The following is a 26,996-nucleotide window of genomic DNA, read 5'->3' as shown; positions in this document are numbered from 1 at the left end:
GAAAACAACCCCATTTACAACTGCATCAAAAAGAATAAAATAAATTTAACTCCAAAGAGGTGAAAGGCTTATACTCTGAAAATACCATAACACTGGTGAAAACAACTGAAGACGATACAAAGAAATGGAAAGATATCCCAGGTTCATGAATTTGAACAATTAATATTATTAAAATGTCAATACTACCAAAAGCAATGGATAATTTTAATGCAATCCCTATCAAAACACCCATGATGTTTTCCACAAGACTAGAATAAACAATCCTAAAATTTATACGGAACCACAAACTACCCCTAATAACCAAAGTATGTTGAGAATAAAGAACAAAGCTAGAGGTATCACACTCCCTGTTGTCAGACTATACTACAAAACTACAGTAAACAAAACAATATGGTACTAAGACTTCCCAGGTGGCCCAGCGGTTAAGACTCCATGTTTCCACTGCCGGGGACATGGGTTTGATACCAAGTCACAGAACTAAGATCCCATAAGCCATGTGGTGCAGCCCCCCTCCCCTGCCAAAAAATTATGTAATAACTAAATAGAGAACTTGATCACCAGACGGTCAATAACAAAATTAGACTGATTATATTCTTTGCAGCCAAAGATGGAGAAGTGCTATACAGTCAGCAAAAACAAGACCAGGAGCTGACTGTGGCTTGGATCATGAACTCCTTACTGCCAAATTCAGACTTAAATTACAGAAAGTAGGGAAAACCACTAGACCATTCAGGTATGACTTGAATCAAATCCCTTATGATTATACAGTGGAAGTGACAGATTCAAGAGATTAGCTCTGATAGATAGAATGCCTGATGAACTATGGACGGAGGTTTGTGACACTGTACAGGAGGCAGAATCAAGATCACCCCCAAGAAAAAGAAATGCAAGAAGGCAAAATGGTTGTCTGAGGAGGACTTATGAACAGCTGTGAAAAAGAAGAGAAGTGAAAGGCAAAGGAGGAAAGGAAAGATATACCCATTTGAATGCAGAGTTCTAAAGAATAGCAAGGAGAGATAAGAAAGCCTTCTTCAGTGATCAGTGCAAAGAAATAGAAGAAAACATCAGAATGGGAAAGACTAGAGATCTCTTTAAGAAAATTAGAGATACCAAGGGAACATTTCATGCAAAGATGGGCACAATAAAGGACAGAAATGGTATGGACTTAACAGAAGCAGAAGATATTAAGAAGAGGTGGCAAGAATACACAAAAAAACTATATGAAAAAGATCTTCACAATCCAGATAATCACGATGGTGTGATCACTCACCTAGAGCCAGAATTCTGGAATGCAAAGTCAAGTGGAACTTAGGAAGCATCACTACGAACAAAGCTAGTGGAGGTGATGGAATTCCAGTTGAGCTATTTCAAATCCTAAAAGATGATGCTGTGAAAGTGCTGCACTCAATATGCCAGCAAATTTGGAAAGCTCAGCAGTGGCCACAGGACTGGAAAAGGTCAGTTTTCATTCCAACCCAAAAGAAAGGCAAAGCCAAAGAATGCTCAAACTACCACACAATTGCACTCATCTCACATGCTAGTAAAGTAATGCTCAAAATTCTCCAAGCCAGGCTTCAACAGTACATGAACCATGAACTTCCAGATGTTCAAGCTGGATTTAGAAAAGGCAGAGGAACCAGAGATCAAATTTCTAACATCTATTGAATCACTGAAAGAGCAAGAGAGTTCCAGAAAAATATTTATTTCTGCTTTATTGACTATGCCAAAGCCTTTGACTGTGTGACCACAACAAACTCTGAAAAATTCTTAAAGAGATGGGAATACTAGACCACCTGACCTGCCTCTTGAGAAATCTGTATGCAGGTCAGGAAGCAACAGTTAGAACTGGACATGGAACAACAGACTGGTTCCAAATAGGGAAAGGCGTACGTCAAGGCTGTATATTGTCACCCTGCTTATTTAACCTACATGCAGAATACATCATGAGAAACTCTGGGTTGGATGAAGCACAAACTGGAATCAAGACTGCCGGGAGAAATATCAATAACCTCAGATACGTAGATGGCACCACCCTTATGGCAGAAAGCAAAGAAGAACTAAAGAGCGTCTTGATGAAAGTGAAAAAGGAGTGTGAAAAACTTGGCTTAAAACTCAACGTTCAGAAAACTAAGATCATGGCATCTGGTCCCATCACTTCATGGCAAATAGATGGGGAAGCAGTGGAAACAGTGAGAGACTATTTTTTTGAGCTCCAAAATGACTGCAGATGGTGACTGCGGCCATGAAATTAAAAGACTCTTGCTCCTTGGAAGAAAAGTTATGACCAACCTAGACAGCATATTAGAAAGCAGAGACATTACTTTGCCAACAAAGGTCCGTCAAGGCTATGGTTTTTCCAGTAGTCATATATGGATGTGAGAGTTGGACTATAAAGAAAGCGGAGCACTGAAGAATTGATGCTTTTAATAACTGTGGTGTGGGAGAAGACTCTTGAGAGTCTCTTGGAAAGCAAGGAGATCCAACCAGTTCATCCTAAAGGAAATCAGTCCTGAATATTCATTGGAAGGACTGATGAAGCTCAAACTCCAATACTTTGGTCACCTGTTGCAAAGAACTGACTCATTGGAAAAGATCCTGATGCTGGGAATGATTGCAGGCAGGAGGAGAAGGGGACAACAGAGAATGAGATGGTTAGATGGCATCACCGACTCAACAGACATGAGTTTGAGGAAGCTCAGGGATTTGTTGATAGACAGGGAAGACTCGTGTGCTGCAGTCCATGGGGTTGCAGAGTCGGACATGACTGAGCCACTGAATTGAACTTAACTGAAATAGAGAACTTGAAATGACTATGAATAAAAAGAAGAAACATTAAAAATTATTAATGGTATCTCACAGATCATTGGTGGGGATATAAAATAATACAGCCATTTTAGAAAGTTTGTCAGTTTCTTATAAAACTTAACATGTAGCTACTATGACACAAGAATCGCACTCAAGCATTTTTTATTAATTAATTAATTTTTTTTTGGCTGTGCTGGATCTTCATTACTGCATGTAGGCTTTCTCTAGTTGGGGTGAGCAGGAGCTACTCTCTAATTGTCATGTGCAGACTTCTCCTTGCAGTGGCTTCTGTTTTGGAGCACAGGCTTTAGGCTTGTGGGCTTCAGGATTTGCAGGTTGTGAGCTCCAGAGCATATGGGCTCAGTAGTTGTGGCACACGGGCTTAGCTGCTCCGCAGCATATGGAATCTTCCTAGACCAGGGATTGAACCTGTGTTCCCTGCACTGGCAGGCAGATTCTTCTCCACTGTACCACAGGGAAGTCTCCACTCTTAAGCATTTTATCCCAGAGACATAAAAACATATTCACAGCAAAATCTATACAACAATGTTGTTGTTTTAGTTGCTAAGTTGTGTGACTCTTCTGCGATCCCATGGATTGTAGCCCTCCAGGCTCCTATGTCCATGGGATTTTCCAGGCAAGAATACTGTAGTGGGATGCCATTTCCTTCTCCAGGGGATCTTCTCAACCCAGGGATTGAACCCTCATCTTTTGCACTGCAGGCAGATTTTTTACCACTGAGCCACCTGGGAAGCCCACAAGAATCTTTAGAGCAGCTTTATTTATAATTGCCAAATAATAGGAACAACCCAAATCATCCTTATAGGTGAATAGTTAAAATCCAGTACATCTATACAATGGGATATTATTCACCAATTATTTTTATTCAGTAATTTTTAAAATTATATAGTGATATACTCAATTTGGATTGATCTTGAGGGCATTTTTTTCTTTCTTTTAAAAAAGTTATTTGTATTTGGCTGTGCTGGGTCTTCACTGCTGTGCACAATCTTTCTGTAGTTGCAACTGGCAGGAGCTACTCTTCATTGCAGTGCATGGGTTTCTCATTGCAATGGCTTCTCTTGTTGTGGAGCATGGGCTCTAGAGAACTCAGGCTTCAGTACTTACAGCTCAGGGGCTCAGTAGGTGTGGAGCACAGGCTTAGTTGCTCCACAACATGTGGGATCTTCCCAGACCAAGGATCAAACCCGTGTCCCTTGCAGGTGGTTTCTTAACCACTGAACCACCAGGGAAGTAGTTTTATTTAAACTTCCAGATTTTATTTTAAATTTCCTGATCAAAAGGAAACTTAGACATCTAAATAAAAAACAAGATTACAAATCAAGATAGTCTGCAGGCCACCAGATTGTGATCTCTGTCATAGAGGCTTCTATAAAACTATGTTAAGAGGGCTTCCCTGATGGCTCAGTTGGTAAAGAGTCTGCCTGCAATGTGGAAGACCTGGGTTAAGAGGTTAAGAAGTTAAGGAACTTCCCTGGTGGTCCACCCCTTCATGGATCACAGCCTTGTCATGGCAAAGGGGCTTGCATAACTCAGTGAAGTCATGAGCCATGTCATGTAGGGCCACCCAAGACAAGCGGGTCCTGGTGGAGATTTCTGACAAAACGTGGTCCATTGGAGGAGGGAATAGCAAACCACTCCAGTATTCTTGCCATGAGAACCCCATGAACAGTATGAAAAGGCAAAAGATATGACACCAGACAATGAGCCCCCAGGTCGGAAGGTGTCCAATGTGCTACTGGGTAATAACAGGGCAATTTCTAACAGCTCTGGAAAGAAGGAAGTAACTGGACCAAAGCAGAAATGATGCTCAGTTGTGGATGTATCTGGTGGTGAAAGTAAATCTGATGCTCTGAAGAACAATATTGCATAGGAACCTGGAATGTTAAGTCCATGATTCAAGGTAAATTGGACATAGTCAAGTAGGAGATGGCAAGAGTGAACATCAACATCTTAAGAATCAGTCAACCAAAATGGATGGAAATGAGTGAATTTAAACCAGACGACCATTATACCTACTACTGTGGGCAAGAATCCCTTAGAAGAAATGGAGCAGCCCTCATAGTCAATGAAAGAGTCCAAAATGCAGTACTTGGGCGCAAACATAAAAATGATAGAATGATCTTAGTTCATTTCCAAGACAAACCATTCATCATCACAGTAATCCCAAGTCTACACCCCAACCACTGATGCCAAAGAAGTTGAAGTTGACTGGTTCTCTAAAGATCTACAAGACTTTCTAGAACTAACTCCAAAAAAAAGATGCCCTCTCAATCATAGGGGGCTGGAATGCAAAAGTAGAAAGTCAAGAGATACCTGGCAAGTTTGACCTGAAGAACTATGGACAGATGTTCATAACATTTGTACAGGAGGCAGTGACCAAAACCATTCCAAAGGAAAAAAAAATGCAAGATGACAATGTCTGAGGAGGCTTTACAAATAGCTGAGGAAAGAAGAGAAGCAAAAAGCAAAGGAGAAAGGGAAAGATACACCCAACTGAATGGAGTGTTCCAGAGAACAGCAAGGAGATAAGAAGGCCTCCTTAAATGAAAAATGCAAACAATTAAAAGAAAACAATAGAATGGGAAAGACTAGAGGTCTCTTCAATAAAATTGGAGGTATCAAGAGACTATTTCATGCAAGGATGGGCACAATAAAGGGCAGAAATTGTAGGAACCTAACAGAGGCAGAACAGATTAAGAAGAGGTGGCAAGAATACACAGAAGAACTATACAAAATAGGTCTTAATGACTGGGATAACCAAAATGGTGTGATCTCTTACTTAAAGCCAGACATCCTGAAGTGTGAAGTGGGCCTTAGGAAGCATTACTACAAACAAAGATAGTGGAGGGGATGGAATTCCAGCTGAGCTATTTCAAATCATAAAAGATGACGCTGTGAAAGTGCTGCACTCAATATGCCAGCAAATTTGGAAAACTCAGCAGTGGCCACAGGACTGGAAAAGGTCAGTTTTCCTTCCAACCCCAAAGAAAGGCAGTGCCAAAGAATGTTCAAACTATCGAACAACTGCACTCATTTCGCATACTAGTAGGTTATCCTCAAAATCCTTCAAGCTAGGCTTTAGCAGTACATGAACTGAGAACTTCCAGATGTACAAGTTGGGTTTAGAAAAGACAGAGGATCAAAGACCTAATTGCCAACATTTGCTGAATCACAGAGAAAGCAGGACAATTCCAGAAAAACATCTGCTTCATTGACTATGTGAAAGCCTTTGACTATGTGGAAAATTCTTCAAGAGATGGGAATACCAGACCACCTCACCTGTCTCCTGAGAAACCTGTATACAGGTCAAGAAGCAACAGTTATAACTGGACATGAACAACAGACTGGTTCAAAATCGGGAAAGGAATACAAGGCTGTATATTGTCATCTTGTTTATTTAACTTATATGTAGATTACATCACATGAAATGCTGGGCTGGATTAATCATAAGCTGGAATCAAGATTGCTGGGAGAAGTATCAATAACCTCAGATACGCAGATGATACCACTCTAATGACAGAAAATGAAGAGGAACAAAAAAGTTTCTTGATGAGGGTGAAAGAGGAGAGTGAAAAAGCTGACTTGAAACTCAACATCCAAAAAAAAGATCATGGCATCCGGTCCCATCACTTCAGGGCAAATAGAAGGGGAAAAGTGGAAGCAGTAACAGAGTTCCTTTTCTTGGGCTCCAAAATCACTGCAGAGGGTGACTGTAGCCACAAAATTAAGACACTTGCTCCTTTAAAGGAAAGCTTTACAAACCTAAACAGTGTATTAAAAAGCAGAGACATCACTTTACTGACAAAGGTTCCTATAGTCAAAGTTATAGTTTTTCCAGTAGCCATGTACAGATATGACAGTTGGATCATAAAGAATGCTGAGTGCTGAAGAACTAATGTTTTCTAATTGTGGTGCTAGAGAAAACTCTTGAGAGTCCCTTGGACTTCAAGGAGATCAAACCAGTCAATCCTAAAGGAAATCAACCCTGTATATTCATTGGAAGGACTGATGCTGAAGCTGAAGTTCCAGTACTTTGGCCATCTTGATGTGAAGAGCTGACTCACTGGAAGAGACTTTGATGCTGAGAAAGACTGAAAGTAAAAGGAGAAGAGAGAGGTAGAGGATGAGATGGTTAGATAGTATCATCAACTAAATGGATATGAATCTGAGCAAATTCCAGGAGATAGTGAAGGCCAGGGAAGCCTGGCATGCTGCAGTCCATGGGGTGACAGAGTTGGACATGACGTAGCAACTGAACAACAACTGGTGGTCCAGTGGTTACGAGTCCACCTGTCAATGCAGGTGACACAGGTTTGGTCTCTGGATCGGGAAGATTCCACTTAGTTGCTGTGGAGCAACTAAGCCTTCGCGCCACAACTACTGAGCCCACGTGCTTCAACTACTGAAGCCCGTGCACCTAGATCTGGTGCTCTGCAACAAGAGAACCCACTGAGATGAGACTCCTATGAACCGCAAAGTTTAAACTTAACCTTAAAATCAATGGGAAGCCACCAAAGGAATTTAAACAGTAAATACATAATTTTTATAGTTTTTGTAATATCATTCTAGCCACAGACAATATTGAAGGTAGAGTATCAGTTTAGAAGCTACTGTGAAAGTCTAGGTGAAAGACAGCAGTGTCTCCTTCACCTAGTAAGAAATGGATTTGAGAGATTTTTAGAAGAATTGACTTAGCATTCAATGATGTACTGAACGGAGGAGGTGAGGGAGAAGGTAGAGTCAAGAGGGACTCTTGGGATTTTGCCTCAAATAGCTGGGGAAAGGATCACTGGAGAAAAAGTAGGTTTACAGAGGGAAACAAATCTGACGGACTGTTAAAAGTCGGATATTTGCACGTTTTTAGAGGCGTTAGAAACAGATAAATTCCTTATCCTTTCACCCAGTAACTCCATTTCTGGTATTATACCATACAAAAATTAACCAAAAGGAATAGAAATTGTCTGAAGATACTCAGTTATGCCATTTACAAAGTAAAAACCTGCTAAAAGTGCAAAGTTGGTGGCATGGTTAAACAATTGGCATATTAATCTATGTATTTTTAGAATACAAAATACTCTTATGTGGATCTGATGACACAAGGAAACATGCATATGGAATAATTTTTAAAGGAACCTCAAATGACACATATACAAAATGACCATAAACGCAGCTATATGCAATAACAGAGACCGGAATGGAAAATCTGCAGAGGTATAAACTACTAAGTGTACTGTTTATTAGTTTATTTTGTGAAAGATAATAGTGAGATATGCTATATATGTGCTAGCAAATCAAATCAAGCAAATCTTGTCAGTATTCTCAGGATTCAAAAAATCCTTTTAATTCCTACCTGGTAAACGATGGAAGCCAGAGATGCATTTATCAAAACCACACCATCTTTCAGAGCTTTTACAACATGGTAAGATCCATTCACAGTAGTTAGCTGCTCTTCAAAGTACTCCCTCAGGAACTGGTACATAATCCTGAGATTCTGAAAATCAGCCCCAAAGTAGCACAAATCTGAAGAGATTTTTTTTTATTCCCTAATGCCATTTTAAACTCAAAGCAAAAAAATAAATAAATAAATAAATAAACTCAAAGCATTAAAAAAAAAAAAAGTGTGACTACGCATTCTGGGGCTTAAAGAAGTAAAAATAAAAATCTTTGCTCGCCCTCATCAAATTCTGTTGGAAAGATGTCATTTTAAAATGGTACTAGTGTCTGAAAGATCCATTAATGACAAGCAATTAGAAATAGTAAGCTTCAAAGCTTATGTCAATTTTAGTGTAATTTGTGCCATTCCAGAAACTGACAGTTGGGGGTAGGGTGGGGAATGGATGCTGGAGAATGACTACAACATTTTACATCTAATGATCATACTCTAAAACTCTGGTAACTTCTCTGAAATGAAGTTTTAGAATGAGGATCCCCTCCAAAGTGCTACCCTTGGTGCCAACTTCATCTCTTTCCTATAATTCTAACCAAGTTGTATCTTTTACTTCTGGTTTAGTATTCCTCAAGGATAGAACTACTTAATAATGATAAAGTAGTAACTTGCATTTTCTGAAGGCAAAATCTGGAAGCAAAGAAAAAGTTTTCCTAGCAAAAAGACTGCCCACTGAAGGAGTTACCCTTAAGGGGGCTAGAAAAATTCAAAAGATAGACTCACATCTGAAATATAGACTTTTGTGCTGCTTTTATCAAATACTTCTACTGTAATAACATAGACCTGTCCCACCTCTAGACTCCATCGGTCTCCAGGTTGGACTGTGAAACCTGTACACAAATCAATAAAGAAAAATATCAGAAGAAGCCATTTTTCTATAATGAATTTTAAAAATACAAACTTTAAAAAGCCATTTAAACAGCAAAAGTCACTAGTAGATGGAGATGGTTTCCAAAGTAGATCCTTTAGTTCCCTCTATAAAACTATAATAATTTGGGGTTCCAAAGATTCTAGTTTAACTTAGTTCATCTCAGGTATAAAAGAAGCATTCTCACATCTGTATACAGATACCACCCACCCCAAACCCACAATTTTGCTCATTTCTGATATGTCAAGCAAGTTTTCAGCTGCTTTCAGTCAGATTCATTGCTTCATGTGGCTTAAGGACATAGGTTTCTTCTTTCTTTGTATGAAGTCTCTTTTCCTAGTCCAACCTTGTATTACATGGAGTTTCATACTTTTTCACAGTCTATTTCAAGATGCTTTACTCTTGCAAATAGCATTTAACTAGAACAATGCGACTCCAGTACTCTTGCCTGGAAAATCCCATGGACGGAGGAGCCTGGTAGGCTGCAGTCCAGGGGGTCGCTAAGAGTCGGACACGACTGAGCGACTTCCCTTTCACTTTTCACTTTCATGCATTGGAGAAGGAAATGGCAACCCACTCCAGTGTTCCTGCCTGGAGAATCCCAGGGACGGGGGAGCCTGGTGGGCTGCCATCTATGGGGTTGCACAGAGTCGGACACTACTGAAGTGACTTAGCAGCAGTAGCAGAACAATTCAAGAAAACATGTCAAAGTAAGGTTGAATTTTAAATTAGTTAAGTCTCAAAATGAAGCACTCTAATCTTTAATGCAGTCATTTCAGTGGCATACTTTAAGTTATTTGGCTTTCTGAAAATCATTATCTAAAAATACCTAAAAATCCAGGCTCTACAACATATATGGTGCAATTTGGGAGTCCAGACACAGATCGCATATGGACATCTTAATTTTTGCTTAAGGAAATTTTATGAGCTAGATTTGGGTGAAAAGAAAAATATAAGCTACCAAAATGAATAAATAAATAAATAAGCCCATAAACAAAAGCAAGTAAAAATTCTTTCATTATCTCTTAGAAAGCAAAACTTAAATGCATACATTCTGAGAAAAATCTGAGGGTTCAGTAATCACGGGTATCAGGTATTCTTGAATTTCAAATATCAGGAAGATGAAACGAAAGAAAAAAAGATCTTGCTCCAAGTTTTTAATATTCATTTAGCTACAGAATCCTCTTCCCCTGTAAAAGTGTTTCATAGGAGCCCATTAGGGAAAGCAGGACAAAGTGGAATTGCTCTGGCTGAAGAAATGGACAGTGGTGGATGGAGAGGGAGCAGCATGACTTGGCATCCAGCCCAGTAACTTGCCTCGGGCTCCCCAGACAGTTTTAAAAATCACTAATTGATTTTCTATTACCTGTGGCAATTCTTTAATATCAAAATGTTTTCTCTTCCACCAGAGATACTTCTATGTCATACATCACACTACACATTATTTATTCTGTTAGCCTATACACAATCTGGGGCTTCTCAGGTGGTGCTAGTGGTAAAGAACCCTCCTGCCAACGCAGGAGATCTAAGAGATGCAGGTTCAATCTCTGGATTGGGAAGATCACTTGGAGGAAGGCATGGCAACCCACTCCAGTATTCTTGCCTAGAGAATCCCATGGATAGAGGAGCCTGGTGGGCTCTTGTCCACAGGGTCACAAAGAGTCAGACACTACTGAAGCAACTTAGCATGCCTACACAATCTAATTAGTAATGTAATTCCTTCTCAGAAATATACTATGTCCAAAAGCTAAGAAGAAATTATTTCTGCTCTGAGAAATGTATTACTGAAATGATCGGACAGAAAACTCTTATTATTTCTAAGTATACTAATTTAGAAGTGCTGTTAATTCAGTCATGCACTAGGCTATAATTAGGCACTACAGTATCTATAGTGACAAAGCAAAACATTTAATCTATTTCAGGGATCAAACTTTTAAAGCTGCCCAAGTACTTTAAAAGAACTATTAATATACATACAATTGATATGCTAATTAAAATTTCTTTTTTTAGTGAATGTCAAAGTTGCTCAGTCGTGTCCAGCTCTTGGCAACCCCATGGACTATACAGTCCATGGAATTCTCCAGGCCAGAATACTGGAGTGGGTAGCCTTTCCCTTCTCCAGGGTATCTTCCCAACACAGGGATTGACCCAGGTCTCCCACATTGCAGGAGGATTCTTTACCAGCTGAGCCACAAGTAAAAGCCATTTGGTTTTACTATTCATTAAAGCAGATCTTTTAAACACTGTGTCAATCTGAGTTTGGTTTTAGTACATACTACATTCATAAACTATAAGAGCTAAAAGGAAATTCCCTCGTAGCTCAGTTGGTAAAGAATCCACTGCAGTGCAGGAGTCTACCTGCAACGCAGGAGACCTGGGCTAGATTCCTGGGTTGGGAAAATCCCCTGGAGAAGGAAATGGCAACCCACTCCAGTATTCTTGCCTGGGAAATTCCATGAACAGAGGAGCCTGGTGGGCCACAGTCCATGGGGTCAAAAAAGAGTTGGACACAAGTGAGCAACTGAACATGCATGCAGAAGGAAATTCAGGAGCATATCATTCCTTTCATTTTACAGATGAGGACACAGATCTCAATAGGTCTCTAAACCAGTTCATCCCTCCATAATCAGAATAAGACATCTACCTTTTATCTAATCCTTCCCTGTTTGGAATTTCATTTTATCTTGCTCCTCCGAAATCTTACTCCTCAGAAATCTAGCTCCATCAACTGACCTTCTTTTCATCTATATCTCTGCCATCTCTCTGTTTAACTTACAGACATATTCAAGTTTCTCTTAACTTAAAAAAATTTTGTCTTCTTCAAACTTCTGCCTTGTTTTCCTCCTCCTTTTTAAAGCCAAGCTTTAAAAACCCAAGCTTTCCACTTTTATTGGAAAAGTGATCCAAGACTTCCTAGTTACTAGAGACTTTCAGTCTTTATCTCTGCTGATTTCACCTGAAGAACATTCTCATTGCAAATTCCTCACTTGGTTACCATGAAATTTTTCTCTCCTGATTTTCCTACTATTTCCTACTCTCCCAATTTCCTATTAAACATTCTTTCTGGGCATCCTTAAAGTTCCTCCTCTTCCAAATGAACCTTAGAAGCTGGCAGTCCAGAGTTATGTCTTTGGTCCTCTTCTCCTCTCACTCTGCATATTCTCTCTAGGTTCACTTTCTCTACAACAGCTTCAACTATCACCTGGCTATAAATTAATAACTTTGAAAGACTTTTCTTCATCCTGAATCTTTCTCCTCAAGATGCATAATAAAAATTTCTGCTTGGATGTCTACCCCACAGATACTTCAGGTTGACATGTGAAAAACTAGTTTTCTTTTCCCTTAAACATGCGCCTTCTTTTATATCACCCATCTCTATGAGTACCACCAGCCACCCTAAGGCAGGCGCTGGAATAAATTATGAATCGTCACCTTCCATGTCAAGAGGTAAATATATTTTAATATTTAATAACAATAAATAACAATATGGAATAAATAACAATATGAACTGAGAAAAAAATGAAAAAACTATGAAGAAAATCATGGTAAGTATGCCTGGGGAAGGCAGTTCAGGTAAGTGCCTGACGCACAGCTGGAACTAAATATCAAATATCTTAGTTTACTTTGTAGTTACTATTGTATTTGTTCACAAATGTCCTAGGCACCTTGAAATGACTAGAGAACAAACAACTCTGAACCAAAACCCCTCCTGAATGTTTTAGACAAATAATATAACAGAATATAACAGCTAATTAACAAATACTACTCTACAAGAAATACTATACCCTTTAAGACTGATAGGCTCTTACTCAGAGTAAGCCTACTAAGCCCTACATAGTTACTCCCTCTCCTACTCTATTACCTTTTCTACTATTTTGCCCTGATTCTCTGCACTCAGCCGCAGTGTCTTCCTTGCTCTTCTGTAAACATGCCAAACATGCTTCTGCCTCAGAACCTTTGAACTTGCTATTTCCTCTTTCTGGAGAGCCTTCACCCAAATATCTGTGTGGTTCATTGCTCAAATGCAGCCTTATCAGAGAGGACTTCCCTAACTACCCTGAGTAAATCCTCAGCACTTAGAGCAATGTTGAGCATATAGGAGAAATATAATAGGTATTTACTGAGTAAATTAAACAAATTAAATATTTGAGATTCAAAGATGCAAAAATAGGAAATATTTCAAAATCAATGCTGAGAATTTTATGAATTCTCTGGAAATTTCAATTTTCTGAGGATTTTAATCTTTATACTGTTTTGTTTTCATTGACTATATTAGAGCTCTAAGTAACTCTCTTTGTTCAATCCTTACAGAGCAGGTTTAGTGAATTTTTTAAAATTACTCTTAGACACAGATGTAAGGAACAGACTTTTGGACTTGTGGGAGAGGTGAGGGTGGGATGATTTGAGAGAATAGCATTGAACCATGTATATTACCATATGTAAAATAGATGATCAGTGCAACTTCAATGCATGAAGCAGGGCACTCAAAGCCAGTGTTCTGGGACAACCCAGAGGGATGGGGTGGGGAGGGAGGTGGGAGGGAGATTCAGGATGGGGAGACACATGTACACCCCGGGGTAATTCATGTTGATGTATGGCAAAAACCACTGCAATATTGTAAAGTAATTATCCTCCAATTAAAATATATTAACTAAAAAATTACTCTTGCCTCAATTTAACAATTAAGTAGCCACTGCAGACAATATCATCTTTTCTCAATTATTCATGTAAAAACAAGAACAAATTAAATAACAGTTACACAAGTTCCTCCAAAGTCCTCCCCAGTCTCCTATTTATAATTTTTTAATATAACCTTATTTATATTTGGCTGTGCTGGGTCTTTGCTGCCACGTGGGCTTTTCTCTAGTTGCGGTACACAGGCTCTAGGGTGTGTGGCCTTCAGCAGTTGCAGCTCCCAGGTTCTAGAGCATAGGTTCAGTAGCTGTGGTGCACAGACCTAGTTGCTGAGCTGCATGTGGGATCTTCCCAGATCAGGTATTGAACTGTGTCTTCTACATTGGCAGGGAGATTATTTAGTACTGGGCCACTACGGAACCCTGCCTATTTACAATTTATATTATGTTGCACATAAGTTCTGAAGTCAACAGATTCCAAATTCCAACTATTCTTCTGTACCTACCCTTTGTTAGAAACTGTGACAATAATTTATAGTGCTTTTTAAAAGATAGAACCTATGGAAAATAAATGTAGTAGTGTTATAATCATGCTTAACCAGTTATTTTACCAAGGAACATGTCTAGCTTGCTCAAGGAAATATAGATTAGCAGTGAAAACTTGAAAAGGATACTTTTGTGGACGAAGATAAGGTTAGTGTGGCCCAGCTGGACAGCAGTCACCATAGCTGTTTTCTCATCCAGTGAAGCCACTTTCCCAGAAACAGAAATATTACATGAAACTCTGTGGTCTTGCAATTCTAGTGTATAATGTTCCAGGGGAAATTTCACCTCTGTAAGACATGAAAGATACATAACCATAATGAAAGCAATAGACAATAATATATTGTTGGATTATAAGAAGAAGCAGGTCAAAGTAAGAGCAAAATCTGCTTTTCTCTTTATTTCCTCCCAACTATAACGAATTTCTACATATATAGAAATTGAGGGGGACTACTATATGAGTTTATTGTTGCTTATATTCTTAAAACTCAGTAAACTAAGAGTAGGAGGAGGGATCTCCACTAGGAAAGTAAATAAAGGACTAATGTTAATGGAGCAAATGTACACTTTATAAACTGAGTGGGACTTTTGGGATCAGCAGGGTATTAAATTTTTCAGATAACAGAGTTTCTCAATAAACAGCTTTTTTACAAAGATTATTCAAACCCCTTCTATTAGCCCCTTCTATTAGGTAGGTAAAGAAGGTAAAGCTTCTTCCCTTGTCCTAAGTTAGTAAACTTTTGGTTGTTTTAATAGACAATTCAGATGCTTATGGGCACTGAAGCTAAGTAGTAGTTGAACTATAGCATTAGTCTGTTTAAGATATGTGGGCTACCTCAGTCCAGTATTAGCTCAAGTACAGCAATTAAAGAATACAGTTGATCTTTGAACAGTACAGGGATTAGAGGCACTGACACAACCCCCACGCATCGACCTCCCCACGCAGTTGAAAATCCACGTATTAGTCAACCCTCTATAACCCCAGTTCTGCATGCACGCTTTTAGCCAACCAAACATCAGGTAGTACTGTAGTGTTTATTTTTTAAAAATCTGCATATAAATGGACCTGCACAGTTCAGACCCGTGTTGTTTGAGGGTCAACTGTACTTTTATCACAAAAATCTAAGACAGAAGTATTTTGCACATATAATGTGAAGCTGCTTCTCTTGTTAGCAGAAAAGATTTGGGAAATGTTAGTCTTAGGAAAAGCTAAATCAACTTACCTGTCATTCTTCCCTGAACCATTTTTGCAACTCGGTATTTAATATATGCACCTACTAAGAGATAAATATCTTGGGATGGTATAAGAAATATATTCTCCAAAACAAGCAGACGTATCAATGCTGCTGCCACTTTCTAAAAGAAGGAAAAAAAAAAACCCAGAAAGTTTCCACAGGCAAAATCCTCAAGGCTGTCCTCCTTATTAAAGTTCACTTTTATAAATTTCTTCTAAAATATTTTGCCAAGATTAAAAAAATGCTTTCCTAAGCACAGATCATAATTTCAGTTAGCCTTAAAAAGTGATCATGAATATTAATGCAGTGTCAGCTTTCTAAGTCACTTATTAAGTCACTCAAACAAAAAATAGAAAACAACAAGCTTTCTAAAGGAGAAGGGTAGGTAAATAAAAAGGCAAGTGTGATAAAATGGGAAAAAGTAAGACCTAACTGTATTGCACTGAAATTCTTTTAACCAACCTCCAGTGAACTGACTTTCCACATTAAGTTAGTCTGTATCCCTTGTTGAACATATCAATTCTTGTGAAGGCTTACCCAATACAAGGTTAATAGGCTGCTCTCTAGAATGTCCACATATATGTTCCTGCCACTTGAATTAAATGCTTGCCAAAAGACATGTGTTTTTCTCAACTTTAATAATAATTAATTTAAAAAAAGCATTATATGAAAAGAGTTGTTTTCTATAAAAAATTTAAATGTTTTGAAAAGTTATAGTCAGGACTTCCCTGGTGATCCAGTGGTTAAGAGTCTGCCTGCCAATGCAGTGGACACAGGTTCAATCTGTGGTCGAGGAAGATCCCACATGCTGCGGAGCGACTAAGCCTGTGCATCACAACTACTGAACCCATGCCCTAGAGCTTGTGCTCTGCAACAAAAGAAGCCACCACAATGAGAAGCCTGCGCACCTCAACTATAGAGTAGCTCCCACTCGCCGCAACTAGAGAAAGCCCCAGCGCAGCCAAAACACAATGATCTGACTGTGGCTCAGATCATGAACTCCTTACTGCCAAACTCAGACTTAAATTGAAGAAAGTAGGGAAAACCACTAGGCCATTCAGATATGACCTAAATCAAATCCCTTACAAGTATACAGTGGAAGTGACAAATAGATTCAAAGGATTAGATCTGATAAACAGAGTGCCTGAGGAACTATGGACGGAGGTTCATGACATTGTACTGGAGGTGGTGATCAGAACCATCCCCAAGGAAAAGAAATTCAAAAAGGCAAAATGATTGTCTGAGGAGACAACCTTACAAATAGCTGAGAAAAGAATAGAAGCAAAAGGCAAAGGAGAAGAGAAAAGATATACCTATCTGATGCAGAGTTCCAAAGAACAGCAAGGAGAGATAAGAAAGCCTTCCTAAGTGAACAATGCAAAGAAATAGAGGAAAACAATAGAAAGACTAGAGATCGCTTCAAGAAAATGAGAGATACCATGGGAACATTTCATGCAAAGATGGGCACAATAAAGGACAGAAATGGTATGGACTTAACAGAAGCAGAAGATATTAAGAAGAGGTGGCAAGAATACACAGAAGAACTATACAAAACAGATCTTCATGTCCCAGATAACCACGATGGTGTGATCACTCACCTAGAGCCAGAATTCTGGAATGCAAAGTCAAGTGGAACTTAGGAAGCATCACTACAAACAAAGCTAGTGGAGGTGATGGAATTCCAGCTGAGCTATTTCAAATCCTAAAAGATGATGCTGTGAAAGTACTGCACTCAATATGCTAGCAAATTTGGAAAAGTCAGCAGTGGCCACAGGACAGGAAAAGGTCAGCTTTCCTTCCAATCCCAAAGAGAGACAATGCCAAAGAATGTACAAACTACCGCACAAATTAATTAATTAATTAATTTTTTAAAATTAATTTTTAAAAAAATAGTTAAAGGCAAACTAAGGATAAATTAAAAAAAACTTTTAATTAAGAAAAAAATTAAATAAAAAAAGAAATTAAAGGATAGCTAAGACGTACTGCTATCAAATTAGGTGTAGGTGAGAAATGTAAAAGACTAGGGGAAAATCCTTGAAAAATATATTAGAATTCTGCACTCAAATTGCTTCACACATGTGTAATTTTTCACTCAACCATAAAATAAAATGAAAAAGAAACTAGAAACTAATTTATGCAAGAATAAGTATGTATATTTTTGACCAGTGAATTCGTAGACAAAGAAAAGTCTTGGACCTACATCAAAGGATTAGTGAATAAAATGCAGTTATGTTTTAAGAGAAAATGCCAGTAAAACATTTGTAATTGTACTTGGGTAATAACATGTTTAAAGAAGACAGGTTTTCAAAAAATGTTTATCCGTTTCAAATAACTTTTTCAATTGGCCTAAATCAATCAGGTTAGAGGGTTTCTATTATAGACAAACATAAGAAACTATTCCATAGGCAAGACTTAATGTCTATAGCACTAAATTTTTACCTTATAGAATGGTTCAGAAATTCGAACTTTTACGATAGCAGCACCAGTTTTAATGCCAGACACCAAAATCATATCTCCCTGTTTCTCTTCTTTTTCCATCTCAGCTATATATGCAGGGGGAGAATATTCTGCTTCAGAGTATCTCAAAATCCTAAAGAGATAAACTTTGTTTCTAGTAAATTATTCTTCTTCCATAAGGCTCTGAGAGACTTTAAACATAGTCTCTTCAATGTCTGTATAGTGTCAAAAGTTTAAAATTTCCACAATGACCAGATAAAAGAGAAGTACTTAATATGCTTCTGGCTAAAACTGTTGTAGGACTAAAACCCGGATTGTCTGAGAGCTATTGCTGGGCATTGAAGAGAAAATTTCATACTAATATCCACTCACTGTATTTCAGTGAGTGTTGATAGCTTGAAAAACAAAAATGTCAGAAGATACGACAAATAATTGTACAGTTCTGATTTCATGAACTCCTCTGCAGTGACTCAAATTAAGCCATCATCAAGGTACCTACAGCCATGCCATATTTTCCCGTGGTAAATTTATTTGTTCCAAATAGTTCCAGATAGAAAAATGATCAAAACCCACACAAATGACTGCTGTTCAGTGTGCTACCCAAAGGCAGATGTCTCCTTCAAAGTCACATAGTTAGGTTTGGTTTCAAGGTTACCTAATTTTGCTAGACAGTTCTTCTATTGCTGATTCATTATCCCGGGCAATGCTCCACTCAAACACCATCCCTGCCAAACTACTAAAAGTATTTCCTGTAAAGCAAGGCAAAAGCAGATAAGACAAAATCACATGTTCAAAAATATTCAGGTATCTTTAATAAGCAAGGGAAATTTAACTAGAAAATTATTTTTAAGCCTCTTTCATTAACAAATAGATGCACTATCATTAATGAATTAAAACACATCTACCAGGAAGACCCCTACACAGAGTAAGTACGGTTGCTGTATAAGCTTTCTGAAAGTGAAAATGACTCAAGCTGGTTAACTGCTGGTTGACAAAATTATGGCACTATTTCTGTTCCTTTCAACATAAAAAGGCCACCTTATAATCTATCTCAGGGTTGACAGTCATCCCTAAATCCTGGTCCCTCTAATAAAAATTTTTATAAAAACTAGATTTGAATATTACTAATATGTTCATTTCTCACATTTTAAAAATTGCTCTTCACTAGTTTACAAAGAAAGAAGCAATGCATTAAAGTGGTTTTTTTACATATTACACAAGTGTAGTATGTGAAAAACAATGTAAAATCAGTCTTAGGAAAGATAAAATTATAAAATTTTCACAGGTTTACATTTAATTCTCTTGGCCTACAGAAAGTAGACTGATCAAAACAGAGATAATAATAAATTCCAAAATGTACTTTTTTTTTTCCTCCAAAAATGTTCTTAATTGTTGGGACCATTAGCAGAAGCCCAGTAGCAGAATTTGGATTCTGAACTAGGAAATTTTAATGGAAGTCTGTAGTTAATACATCAAACCACACTCAGAATTGTTAATTCTTCTTGCACATGAACTTCATATGAGAAAATAAACATTATTTCCAACCTACTTTTCTCTCTCAAATTTCTGTTTCCAAAAACTAAACACAAAAGTGTTCATTTTAGGTAATTTTGTTGAATCCTCTGGCATTCGTTACCTTCAGCATCCAATGCCCTCACCATCAGTTCCAGTGGTGAATCATCTACATAGAGTTCCCGAGTTCGAGATATAATTTCAATGCTGTTTATCACATCAACCTTAACATCACACCGCAGTTCATGGTCAGTCACTAAAACGAACCCAAAAACTGAGAATTTAATTCAACAGGTCATGAATCTATTAAATGTTTCATATACTGAGGAGCTTATTCTAAATATTAAGAAAAAGAAAGGCATAATAGTTCCTTTCAACCTGTGGAAGAAAACAGCATAGCAACAAAATATATAAGAGCATCTGTTTACAAGAATAGACACTAGAGCAGTGATTCCCAGACACTGATCTATAATAATGTTTTTATTCACCCATCAAAAAATGAGAATTTTAAAACATAATAAAATTAAATATATTCACTTTATATATTCCCTGGGACTTCCCTGGTGGCTCAGACGGTAAAGTGTCTGTCTACAATGTGGGAGTCCCGGGTTCGATCCCTGGGTCAGGAAGATCCCCTGGAGAAGGAAATGGCAATCCACTCCAGTACTATTGCCTGGAAAATCCCATGGACAGAGGAGCCTGGTAGGCTACAGTCCATGGGGTCGCAAAGACACGACTGAGCGACTTCACTTTCACTTGAAAGGAATATATATTCAATATTACTTTTGAAGTGTTAGAATGCTTTTCCTTTTATGAAATTTTAAGAGTATATTTTTTTTAAATGTGTTTATTTAGGAAAGTAAGAGGGTGGCAACCATATGCCATTCCTGTCTGCCAATAAATTTCTCACTTCATTTCTTTCAATTTTTTTTCCTGGACCATGAGATTTTTAGCCTGAGAATCACATATTAGACCCAACTAGGGTTCCACTCAATATGTTCGTTGCTCAGTTGTGCCCAACTCTTTGCAACACTGTAGACTGCAGCCTGCCAGGATCCTCTGTCCATTGAATTCTCCAGGCAAGAATACTGGAGTGGGTTGCCATTCCCTTCTCCGGGGGGGTCTTCCTGACCCAGGAATCAAACCCAGTTCTCCTGCATTGCAGGCAGATTCTGTACCATCTGAGCCACCAGAGAAGCCCAATATAGTCATGATTAACTTCAGAAACACAAATTGAAACAGTACAGAAAGTAGACTTATTTCCATAAAGATGAAATAAGGGTGAAATAAAAATTATTTTGGGGACTTCCCTGGTGGCACAGTGAATAGGAATCTGCCTGCCAACCCAGGGGACACGGTTTCAATCCCCGATCCAGGAAAATTCCACATGCCTCGGAGAAACTAACTCTGCGTGCCACAACTACTAAAACCCACTCACCTAGAGCCTGTGCTCCACGACAAGAGAAGCCACTACAATGAGAAGCCCATGCACCGCAACAAAGAGCAGCCCCAGCTCACTACAATAGAGAAAGCCTGTGAGCAGCAGTGAAGACCCAATGCAACCAAAAAATAAATTAAATTTTTAAAAATTATTAAAAAATATTTTGGGACTTCCCTGGTGGTACAGTAGGTAAGAATCTGCTGGCTAATGCAGGGAACAGAGGTTCGATCCCTAGTCCAGGAAGATTCCACATGCCGAGAAGCAACCAAGACCACAGACTACAACTACTGAAGTCCATGTGCCTAAAGTCTCTGCTCTGCAACAAGAGAAGCCACCACAGTGAGAAACTCTTTCACTACAACAAAGAGTAGCCCCTGCTTGCCACAACTAGAGAAAGTCTGTGCACAGAAACAATGATTCAGTGCAGCTGAAATATAAATAAATTAAAAAAATTTTTTAAGTATTTGCTGAACAATAACCACATGCTGAGCACAGTGCAAAATGTACTGATCATTCCATTCTATTCTCTCCACCGAAATCACTCAGCTGTCTAAACCCTTTCTTCACCCTTCACGTGAACTTTTATACCTAAAATTTATGCCTTCATCTCCAAACTCCTCTACCTGTCCTGTACCTAAGGTTGAAAATCTAGATATCCCACTACAAAAAGGCATTTTCATATATTCATAGACTACATCTGGAATGATACAGAAAAGTGGTTGTCTCTTGGAGAAATGAGATTAGAGATTTACTTTTCATTATATAACCTTTTCGGGTTTCCCTGGTGGCTCAGACAATAAAGAATCTGCCAGTAATGCAGGAGATTATCCCTGGTTGATCCCAGGGTCGGAAAGATCCCCTGGAAGGGAATGGCTGCCCACTCCAGTATTCTTGCCTGGAGAATTCTATGGACAGAAGAGCCTGATGGGCTACAATGGGGTCACAAAGTATAGGACATGATTGAATGACTAACACTTTCACTACTTTCACATATAACCTTTCATATTCTTTAAATATTTTATCAAAGAGAGGTAACATCTAGTCAGAACAAAACAAAACAAAAAATCAAAATAAATCTAACACTCTTATCAAATAGAATATGCCCACCTCGTCTCTCACCATTATCCATCTCTGTCACAGTTGAGTAGTAGTGAAAGTCACTCGGTCATGTCCAACTCTTTTCGACCCCATGTAGCCCACCAGGCTCCTCTGTCTATGGAATTCTCCAAGCAAGAATACTGGAGTGGGTTGCCATGCCCTTCTTTAGGGATCTTCCCAATCCAGGGATTGAATCCAGGTCTCCCACACTGCAGGCAGATTCTTTCCTGTTTGAGCTACTAGGGAATTCCCTAGTAGCTAGTGGCTAATCTCTGTCATAGCCACTCATTTTCTCTATTAGACTATCACCAAAAACATCATAAACAAAATCCCAAGCACCTAAACACCAATGGAGTGCTTAAATCTTTTAACCTTTACAGATACCTTATGGTTAGTAGGTAATTCAATATCTGTCAAACAAATGAAGAGTTTCTCTTAAGGCATGCTCTTCCCTTTCAAAATGTCCCTTCCCATTTCAGAGTGCCAGTTTCCATTAAGATAAGAATGCATCTTGTAGAACACTAAGACTGCCATTCATTACTGGGAATCTCCATCATCTATGTACACAATTGTTTTAATAGCAAAATTGTGAAAGCTGATTTGAAAGATAATTTTGGAATATTCACAAGTCAGATGAAACCAAGCTGAGAGCCAGATTTGACATTTCTCCAAGCAACTGTGTGCTCTTTCAACATCAGAATGAATTCATGTAGTTAAGAGTAATTGCATGACTTCCCTGATGGTACAGATAAGAATCTGCCTGCTGCAAGGGGCAGGGGTTCGATATCTGGTTCAAGAATATTCCGTGAGCCACAACTACTGAGCCCATGCTCTAGAGCTTGTGAGCCCCAACTGCTGAGCCCATGCACCTAGAGCCTATGGTCTGCAACAAGAGAAGCTATAGCAATGAGAAGCCTGGGCACCACAATGAAGAGTAGCCCCCTCTCGCCACAACTGGAGAAAGCCCACTCACAGCAACAAAGACCCAGTGCAACCAAAAATAAATAAAATTTGAAAACAGTAATTACATTAAAAAGAGCATATGTGACCAAAGCAACACTTTTCTCATCTTTGTATCCTTCTCTATACACTGTAGCTGCCCTGCATGACACAGTCCTCAAAGATTCTCATCTTTGAAATCTCATATTTCATCAACTCCAAGACACTCATTTTTCTGACATTTCAACATCTCTGAAATTAGGGTTTTATCTTATGACTGATGACATCTTAGAACTGTCAACCACCAGGAGTCATAGCATAGTTATCATTTACTGCACTTGTGAGAACTTTAAAAGGGCCAACATCAAACTTGCAGAATGGGTATTAGTAGTTGGAATAAAACATGATGAACAGTGGTGGAGCACTCTTTCCCCTTGGAACCAAACAGTTAAGGACACAGAGTGGGAAAGATGGCGACTCAGATGTGCTAGAAACCTTCTCAAAGCTGGAGACAAAACAGGTCAGCTTTATAAATTGTAAAGCCAACTAATGAGTCCAATACTAATACCTTGTAGGTGGTTTTGGTTTAATTCTTTTAAGAAATGCAACATCACTAACAGTCTCAATGGTACAAAGGAAGATGTTGTGGGGATAAACACAGACATTGATGATTCCCAATCAAAAAGTGATTCAGGTGAAGCAAAAATGTTAAATTTTTCTTAGGAATATTTTAACCAGTTAATTTTATTTCCTTTTTATTAGGCTTGAGAGTGATACACAATAAAAATAACCATCTAAGTCAAAAAGAGCCCTTCAATAGGTATAAAGCAAAAATTCTAAGTGAAGAAAAGCAGTTTAGTTGGCAATGTTGTTCTTGCTGCTGCTGCTAAGTCACTTCAGTTGTGTCCGTCTCTGTGCGACCCCATAGACGGCAGCCCACCAGGCTCCCCCATCCCTGGGATTCTCCAGGCAAGAACACTGGAGTGGGTTGCCATTTCCTTCTCCAATGCAAGAAAGTGAAAAGTGAAAGTGAAGTTCTTCAGTCGTGTCCGACTCTCAGCGACCCCACGGACTTCAGCCTTCCAGGTGCCTCCGTCCATGGGATTTTCCAGGCAAGAGTACTGGAGTGGGGTGCCACTGCCTTCTCTGAACGTTGTTCTTAGTACATTAAAAATAGTTATCATAGACGGCATCTTCAATTATATGAAATACGGTATACCAAACATCTTAAATTTATTTTTAATAATACAGTATAGATAAATAATTTATCAAAATATTTAAGAGCCACGTAGATATTTCTGACCTATCAATATGAAAATACCAAATGCCAGAAACTCAGGGACACAAATAGCAATTCTTAAGCTGCTCTGGTCTAAAACAGACTAGCATGTGCTTCCCAAATTTCGGTATGTATGAGAATCATCTGGAGAGCTTGTTAAAAACACAGATCCCTGGGACTTCCTTGGTGACTCAGTGGTTAAGAATCTGCCTGCCAAAGCAGGGAACACAGGTTTGATTCCTGGTCTGGGAAGATCCCATATGCCATGGAGCAGCTAAGCCTGTGCACAACTACTACTGAGATCGAGTGCTGCAATAACTGAAGCCTGCGCACCTTAGATGGAGAAGGCAATGGCACCCCACTCCAGTACTCTTGCCTGGAAAATCCCATGGATGGAGGAGCCTGGTAGGCTGCAGTCCATGGGGTCGCTAGGAGTCGGATAGGACTGAGCGACTTCACTTTTTCACTTTCATGCACTGGAGAAGGAAATGGCAACCCACTCCAGTGTTCCTGCCTGAAGAATCCCAGGGACGGTGGGGCCTGGTGGGCTGCCGTCTGTGGGGTCGAACAGAGTCGGACACGACTGAATCGACTTAGCAGCAGCAGCAGCAGTAGCGCACCTTGTACCCATGCTCCCCAAGGAGAAGCCACTGCAATGGCAAACCCAAGCACCACAACAAATAGCAGCCACCACTCACTCCAACTAGAGAATGCCCTGGCATAGCAACTAAGACCCGCTGAAGCCATAAATTAAAACCACAGATCCCCTGACTCATTCCAGAGATTCTGATACAGCAGATCAGGTGGGGCCTGAGAATTTACACTTCTAACAAGCTCCCAGGTGATGAAGATGCAGATTCATAGATGGCACTAGTACTTGAGAAGTACTAGTTTTTTATTTTATTTATTTATTGGCTTCACTTGTTCTCTGTTACTGCACACGGGCTTTGTTTGTCTAGTTGCAGTGAGCAGGGACTACTCTAGAGTTGTGGTGCTCAGGCTTCTCCTTGTGGTGGCTTCTCTTGTTGCAAAGCATGAGGTCTAGAGTGTTCGGACTTCAATAGTTATGTCATGTGGGCTTAGTTGCCTACGGCACATGGGATCTTCCCTGACCAGGAATTGAACCTGTGTCTCCTGCACTGGCAGGCAGATTCTTAACCACTGGACCACCAGGGAAGCCTGAGAAGTACTAGTCTTGATTCTGCCTTTTGCCTCACTCAAGACCAACCTCAGAACGTAACAACCAAGCTAGTTCTGATAAATAGGTCCTTCCCTTCTCCACTGATTCAACCAACCAGAGTTTCTGCTCTGTGTCAGGCACATTGCCAAGGGCTGGATGTTCAAAAATAAAAAAATTTAAAAAGTTACAGGCTAGGATGCCACAATTAAGGTTTATATTGCAGGAATCCTTTTTTCTACCTTAAGGGGCATTTGAAGCCAACACTGTCTGTGTTAACCATCTACAAAAGACATCAGATTTTTCTACTCCAGGGGAACAGTTACATAGTGTGTTTTGTCTCAACATACCTATCTCTCGAGCAAGAATAACACTGCTGAGGCGTATTGGTTGGGTAGATTCAGCAATGAGCACAGCTTTTTGAGAACATAAGGTGCCATTTTCATATAAAGGTTCAACAGTTACTGCATCATGATGGGTGGAATGCCTGCCAGGATAAAACACTTAAGAGTATGAAATACGAATGTGGGTTAAAATTAACTTTTGGTGGAATATAGGTTCCTATAGTTTTTCCATGTTACATACTACCAGGTGTATTTATAGGTTTTTCTTTAAAATAGAAACATTGCTTAAAGAGGTAAGATTTAAGTGGAAGAGACTGATGAGAACATTTTCCAGTGATCCCTTGTGCCAAGTTACATTCCTTCCTCAGTATTTAAAGTGTCACAATCTTCCCTCAGTATGTAAAAATAGGATTGATGCTGTGTTTCCAACAATGAGAGACCTGGCTTCTCAAACTCTGAGGAATGAATTTCCTCCAATCCTAGAAATTGGACTGTTGCTATCTAAGGTGGAAATCTTGCTAAAATTATGAGGCATGAGTTCAACTCAAAATACAGTTTAAAAAATCATTAATATTTTTGGATGGATGGAAGGAATTGATTGATTCCTTCAATCCTAGATTGACGCCTTCCATCATCCTCAGTCAGGAGATATGTCACAATGGATCACTGTGTAAGCCTGATTTCCTTATAACAGCCTCATAAAATGGGAGATGAACTTCTTACACTGGAGAAAACTTGGTGCTTCTCTTCAGTGATGGTAAAGGGAAATCTCCAATTAGGATGAGCCCTCTGATACCGTGGAGCCCACTTGAGCTAGGTTCCCTTACCCTTAGGAAACCATACAACCTATGGTTGGGTTCTCTCACGCCAGAGAATCATGTCTTTTCATCCTCAGTCAGAAAGTCATTCCCACCAGAGTTGATTACCCCAAACTTGGGTGTACACTTCAAGAGAGTACTCTCATATGAGGGAGGAAACATTAATATGTGACAGGCAAATCTTATCTCCACCTAAAATACACCTTCTCACACAAGTTTATACTTCATATTATCTATGCCTCAATTCACTCACCTGTAAAATGGAAAAAATAGCGCTTAATTGATAAGACTGTAAAAACGGAATGAGTTAACACATGCAAAGTGCTTAGTTATGTATATAATAGTTAAGTGTTTTTACACTTAAAACCTCACTTTA

At 39.0% G+C, this 26,996-nt stretch overlaps 1 protein-coding gene across 1 annotated transcript in view; it reads right to left on the bottom strand.

Annotated features, from left to right (window-relative positions):
• NUP210L (nucleoporin 210 like) overlaps positions 1–26,996 on the bottom strand; it is a 99,676-nt gene that overhangs the window by 71,045 nt on the left and 1,635 nt on the right. Inside the window, exons 2-10 of the mRNA XM_027532137.1 lie at positions 25,809–25,945; positions 19,649–19,780; positions 18,668–18,761; positions 17,995–18,145; positions 15,544–15,676; positions 14,452–14,610; positions 9,973–10,041; positions 8,999–9,105; positions 8,180–8,320 (exon numbers count right to left, since the gene is read on the bottom strand). Coding sequence (XP_027387938.1) covers positions 8,180–8,320; positions 8,999–9,105; positions 9,973–10,041; positions 14,452–14,610; positions 15,544–15,676; positions 17,995–18,145; positions 18,668–18,761; positions 19,649–19,780; positions 25,809–25,945 — 1,123 coding nt within the window. The remainder of the gene's footprint in view (positions 1–8,179; positions 8,321–8,998; positions 9,106–9,972; positions 10,042–14,451; positions 14,611–15,543; positions 15,677–17,994; positions 18,146–18,667; positions 18,762–19,648; positions 19,781–25,808; positions 25,946–26,996) is intronic.

This window comes from Bos indicus x Bos taurus, chromosome 3, assembly GCF_003369695.1.
Source record: "Bos indicus x Bos taurus breed Angus x Brahman F1 hybrid chromosome 3, Bos_hybrid_MaternalHap_v2.0, whole genome shotgun sequence".
Lineage (NCBI taxonomy): Eukaryota > Metazoa > Chordata > Mammalia > Artiodactyla > Bovidae > Bos > Bos indicus x Bos taurus.
This window is presented reverse-complemented; position numbering and strand designations above follow the sequence as displayed.